The sequence below is a fragment of the Rhinoderma darwinii genome, chromosome 13 (genome assembly GCF_050947455.1).
Source record: "Rhinoderma darwinii isolate aRhiDar2 chromosome 13, aRhiDar2.hap1, whole genome shotgun sequence".
Taxonomy (NCBI): domain Eukaryota; kingdom Metazoa; phylum Chordata; class Amphibia; order Anura; family Rhinodermatidae; genus Rhinoderma; species Rhinoderma darwinii.
In genome coordinates, this window is record NC_134699.1 from 34,272,478 (window position 1) to 34,278,477 (window position 6,000).

General features: G+C 45.0%; 1 protein-coding gene across 1 annotated transcript in view; it reads right to left on the reverse strand.

Moving 5' to 3' along the window:
* SNTA1 (syntrophin alpha 1) overlaps positions 1–4,610 on the reverse strand; it is a 38,655-nt gene extending 34,045 nt beyond the window's left edge. The window contains exon 1 of the mRNA XM_075846434.1: positions 4,301–4,610. Within this exon, the coding sequence (XP_075702549.1) occupies positions 4,301–4,556 (256 nt within the window). The 5' untranslated portion in view covers positions 4,557–4,610. The remainder of the gene's footprint in view (positions 1–4,300) is intronic.
* Positions 4,611–6,000: the final 1,390 nt, after the last annotated feature.

Genomic DNA, 6,000 nt, shown 5'->3' on the forward strand with positions numbered 1-6,000 from the left:
CATGTTTTTCCACTGTAACTGGAGCTGCACAGCAGCCCCAGTTACAGGGGAAATCAGCCCTCTCATAGTGACTATTGTCACTAATAGGGCTGTGCTGGGTCTAGACCCAGCAGCAGCCTGCCACTAACGGCACCCGGCGATCATGTGACCAGTCACATGATCACCGGGAGGAATAGAGACAGCGCCGCTGCTGCTGTCTCTATTCCTGTACACAGCGCGCATTCAGCGCTGTGTACAAGTCATCAGAGAAGACAGAAGCAGCGAAAGCTGCTTCTATTCTCTCCTCAGGGTCCCCGGCAGTCACTGACAGCCGGAGACCCGACATTCAGCTGCCCGATCGCGCGGGCAGCAAGTTAAAACCCGAGCCGTAGAAAGTCTATGGCTCGGGTTTTAAGGACCCTGACCGCTGGCCGTAAAAATACAGCCAGCGGTCGGGAACCAGTTAATGGCAGAGCGGGGAGATACCTCCCTGTTCTGCCGTAGTGTTCAGTGGCGTCCCGCTGTAGCAGCCATAGCGGCAGCTAGCGGAGCCTCCGGCCATGGTGGGGGCCCGTGCCGGCGGGCGACATGGGCCCCCTCATGCCGCGGGCCCCGTAGCAGCCGCTACTGCTGCTACGGCGGTAGTTACGCCACTGATCACCACCTTACCTCTAACCATATGCAACAGAAGGTCTTGGTGCTTGTTTGCCCCCTTAACCTTTCTATAATTCTCCACACTTTTTTGAGGAATCCCTTCACAGGTTCTCTCCACGGACCCCATAGCAGCCACATGGTCTGCCTCTATGGTACATACACCCTTGGTTTCCACTAAAACCCAGAGAGAACAAGGACCCGGCACCTGATGGGAGTTTAGTGCACTTGCTAAAGCCATATCCAGTCCTGTGTTAGCAAGTACAATAATCTAGGAATAATATATGCAGTATTTGTATGCAATTACTTGGGCGTCTCTTAAATCCCTTAAGTTAAAGCGGCCTCTCCCAGAAACATTTTGAAATCCAACATGTTCGATCCTTTTTTCCCCAGCAGCAGACATCGGGGGACAGTCAGAATGCCCCTGTTAAAAATAGTTCTGACAAACATATTTTGACCGATCACAAAAAGGATTGACCATGTTGGGGTTTCAGCATATCTGATCCTTTGTTCTCATGGGAGATAAGCCACCACCAAAAATGTCTGGCAGCGGCTTATTCCCCTTTCCCCATCGAGTATACATGCACGCTCCCCACGTGTATGTGTGGGTTGAGAGGAATAGTTGTCGGTCAAATGAGTTGTCGGCCGATTACTAAGGTGTATGGCCACCTTTAGATTGTTGGGGGATGCAGCTAACATTTATCTATTGTATATGGTCAGCTTTAGTCATCTAATATCGTTGAAATTCAGCCCACAGGGCAACTGCAAGGTGTGCAGTTTGTTTATGCGTGCTTGTCCATACAACTGGCCGTAGACTAACACAATATGTTTCAGTAATGCAAATTGAGAACATAATTTATTACTCTTGCTTGGCTGTTTGAAATGGACTTCCATGGGGTGGCATGCCAAGGTTTGCTATACGACCACCTGAATGCTATTCATGCCCCTGGGTGTACATGGGCTAATTCTGGGCATGTGGATTTACAATACCAGATACAGTAGCAGCTGTAAACACAATCCTCTTGTAGCACAACTTTTTTGACATTTCAATATATTATTTTTTAGACTTCCATGAATGCAGAAGTTATTACGCCATAGTATATTGCTATAAAAGTTAACCCTCATACTACAGCTGTAATGCAACAAGAAGCAACCATTCCTGGTGTAGAAGGTCCCCTAGTGAATGGAAAGTGTTAACTTTAAGTTCCTGACAAGCACCCCACACTAGAGTATTCAGGACGTAATGCTGGCCTCTTAGAATAATGCTATCACAGGGGTACCCTCAAGGATACGGCATGCCAAGTAATGGAGGAGGAAGGAGGGAGTGTTGCGGAACATGAGATGAGCGACCAGTTTTTTAGTAACCAAAGTGCCACACCTCCCGATATACCCAATATCACAGTGTGGGACGTTCCCCAACCAACCAGAAAGTCAGAGCTCTTCTCTCCAGCATTACGTGATCTAAAGGAGTAGACCAAATCCCATATCTCATGTCCCCTGTGACTTTAACATGTATGGTAACCACAGCCATGACTCTCTATTGTCCACAAACTGGCAACTCTGTGATAGTGACTGGCACAGCTGCCAGTGAATGCCCTTACTTGTCATTCTGTCACCATCACCTTGAGAGTTGTTTGTGAGTGCCTGAGCCAAGCATGTACTGTAATTGCCGTGGTTGCCTATCAAAGTTTAGATCACCCCCTCCACTCCAAAAACAGCATCAGATTTATCAAGAAACATGCCCCCTTCTCCACCCTTCCCCCTGGGAGGCCTGATAAACAGCAGCCTTGTGATAGTGACTGGACGGCTTCTCACAGTGCAGGAATGTGCTCCTAATGTTCTACTTTCTGCCTTTATTTATAGGAAACGCCCCGGCAGAATATTCTGCTCTATTAGCTGGGCATACATGCTGCAATATTTTACTCTGATAAGACGACTGATAAGAACGTTGAGCTATCAAGAGGCTATGATCACTATGGAAAAATAACCTTATGATTATATAATCCTTCCCTTGTCTTGTAAAAAATGAAGGGATCCGAACCTCAGCTGTGCCAGTTGTGCCACCGACATGGCGAGGGTATGAGAGTGAGGAGCTCGCTGCCATAAGATTTTGTGATGGTTGATTCATTGAACAAGTTCAAGAAGGGCCTTGATGCCGTTCTTGAAAATATAATATTACAGGTTATGAGTACTAGATTCTGGAGATGGGACGTTGATCCCGGGATTTATTCTTATTGCAATAATTAAAGTCGGTTAAACATTTTTCCCCTAATGTGGCAATTGGCATCCAACTCATGGGGGTTTTTTGCTTTCCTCTGGATCAACACAGTTGGATTATAGGTTGGACTTGATGGACCTGTGTATCTGTTCAACCTTATCAACTATGTAACTATGAGACAGCGGTTGATCGGAGCTCATTTAGCTACATTTAAATGGTTGGAATGTATAAGGATGAACAATCGTTAATATGACGTTTTTTCCTATTCATTTTTTATCTTGCCAAGATCACGTCCCCTGCCAACAAGCAACCATTGCCGTTAGTTGGCTGATCTCTGACGTTTACACAGGGCAATCGGGAAAGAGCGTATTTCACCCACCATAGGTGTCAGACGGACAATTCACTGTGTACTTTGATGGACAATATCAGTGTGGTTTACTGCAAAAGGTTAAAGGGACGGTCCGGCGACAACTATTTTGACTTTTATGAAAAGGTAATCAGATGGGGGTCCTGTCTCTGGCCTATCCTCACCAGAACAAGTGTCCCCGTATTGTCGTTCTCGGCCAGGGAGCTGGACGAGCATGTGCCATTCATCTCCATAGTTTCAAATTTAGTGTCTCAAACACCAACAAAGTGAATTTTCTCAGATTCGCTCATCAGATTGTCACATAGATTACTGGAATAAGATTTGTTTACAATTTCAATTTATTGTCTGTGATCTTATCGGAAGTAAATGGCCCAATGACAAGAATTCACGCCTGTTATTAGCTCTGATTACAGATGGCAGAATTTCATAGCGAATCCAACATATTCCCCAGTGCTGTGCACGTCTATGACCGGCTTTAGTCCAGTGTGAGAGTGCGTGGGAGTCAGCGTGCTCACTTCCATAAAACGTCTATGCTCTGAAGTTCAGTTTAAATCTAATAAAAGTTTGGATCTCTTGGAACGCTAGCTGTCATATTACTATAGCTGGCTGTAAGATTGCAGATTTCGGTTCCATCGGACTGGTGTTCATTATTGAGACAATCGTCTGAGCTGTGTCTTGACTCACATAAATATCTATTTAGAATATGAACTACATATATTAACAATGGAAATGGTTTCCATGGCAGGAAAATAGCCCCCATATACCCCATATCAAGGTCTTCTCTGCTATCCCCTCACATATAGCAATTATGCCAGTATGAATAATCATGTTCGATCGGATTGCTACGTACATTGTTTTGTATATTTTGGATTGTTTTTTTATATTTTGGATTGTTTTGTATATTTTGGATTGTTTTGTATATTTTGGATTATTTTGTATATTGCTTCATCTGAACGCACATTTATTGCACCTTATTTATGTGACATTTCACCGTAATCACTTAGTAATGAGATCAAGGCTTGGTTACATCTATATAGACAGTTCATAAGTACAGTCCATGCATGCAAGTGACAGTCCGCACTTACCCTTAATGCTGACGCCCAATCCCCCCGCGTCCTGCTTGACCACCCTCACTGTCCTGCGCAGGTTGATAATTGACTCCGGGACCCCCCCTGTGGATTCGCCCCCATTGACTGCGCTCTCCTCTGGGGCCCCAGGCTCTGGCTCTGGAGTGAAGCTCAAAGTCTCTTCCCCAAGCAAAAGAAGTATCCTGAGCCAGCGTTCCCCAGGACTCCTGAGCTCCAGTAGCCCACTCCTGTGAGCCCTGGCAGGGGAAGCCATGGTCACTATGCCCAGAGAGGACTGCTAGAAGAAGAGAAGCAGGAGGGAAACCTCTCCGGGTTGGAAGGGAGAGGGAGGGGGGACAGAAGGAAGACCTCCCTAAGCTGGTGTTACACATGCTGGATCCGCCCTGTATCCTCCCATACCCAAATACTGCCACCCACACCCACTGACAATGCTGGAGTAGATTTCTTCAGTTTCCTCCTAAGACTTGAAGTTGCTTTCTTATTCGCTGTTTCTTATTCACATAAAAACGAATTGGAAATTCTCAGAGTGAAGAGAATAAAAAAGTTGATGATGAGAAGTAAACAAAAATGTTAACAACTTAGCACACACTTTCATTGGGCATAAAATGGGCACTCATCTCGGCATGACAACTATTTTCAACGGATTTCTATTTTTAGACCAATATTCTTGCACTTCCAATATTAAATTGGACGACTGCTGCAAAGAGTTCAGCTGAATCCAAAGTGCTTCTAAAAGTGTGAAAACCGGCATCAGAGCGGGCAGAGAGATTGTAATCGCTGGTAAGAGGCTTTGTGCGCTGATTTATTGCTGACGCCCTCATAGAATTCAGCTGAATGCAGCCTGGCCCACATTGCTTCTGTGTGAGAAAGCGGGCATCAACATGGTCAGAAGTTATTTTAGCTATTTAACTAAGTAACTGGTGTTTTTAAAGAGTTAATTGAACTTGAAATTTCTTAAAGTACATAGGTAAGAGAACCCTGCATAGAATTTAGCAGAAAACAGCCTGGCCTAAAGTGATTCTGGGCATCTAAACTGGTATGAAAGTGGGTAGAAAATCTATTCTCAACCATATGAATATGGAAGTGGTGTTTTGAAAGGGTTAAATGACCTTGGCATACAGAGTTCTCACTATACATACACAGGAAGAAGAACCCTGCATAGTACACTGAGGAATCCTGCCGGACCAAACGTGGCTAAACTGGCATCAATGAGGTCGTTTTTAGATGATGTATTCGCAGGGTTAAATGGCTTTGGCAGGGAGATGCGTATTAACAGGAGAAGTCCATACTGTGATATAGGAGCTCTTTTACGGAGGTAAAACTGTCACGACTTATGGGAGAGCGACATCATTGTTATGGAGGAACTCTGACTTTCACTTTTTAAGGGTGTTCTCTAGCCATTTATGGGAAAACTATGTCTGGCACTGTTTCAGGGTGGCAAATTGGCTATCACTGCTAGTTTAAGGGGGAACTAATGGTGTCACTGTTATCTAAAGCCCTTAATAAACTGTAACTGCAAGTTTATGGGGGAACTCAGTGTCAATATTAGCAAAAGTCGCCCATGCTGGCACTGATCATGGAAGACAGTCACAGTTTGAGGGGGCACACTGGCTGTCTCTGTTTATGGACAAACACTGACTCACTTTGTTTCACTCTGGTTTATAGGAGAAGGTCGCAGGAGAAGGCTACAACAAATC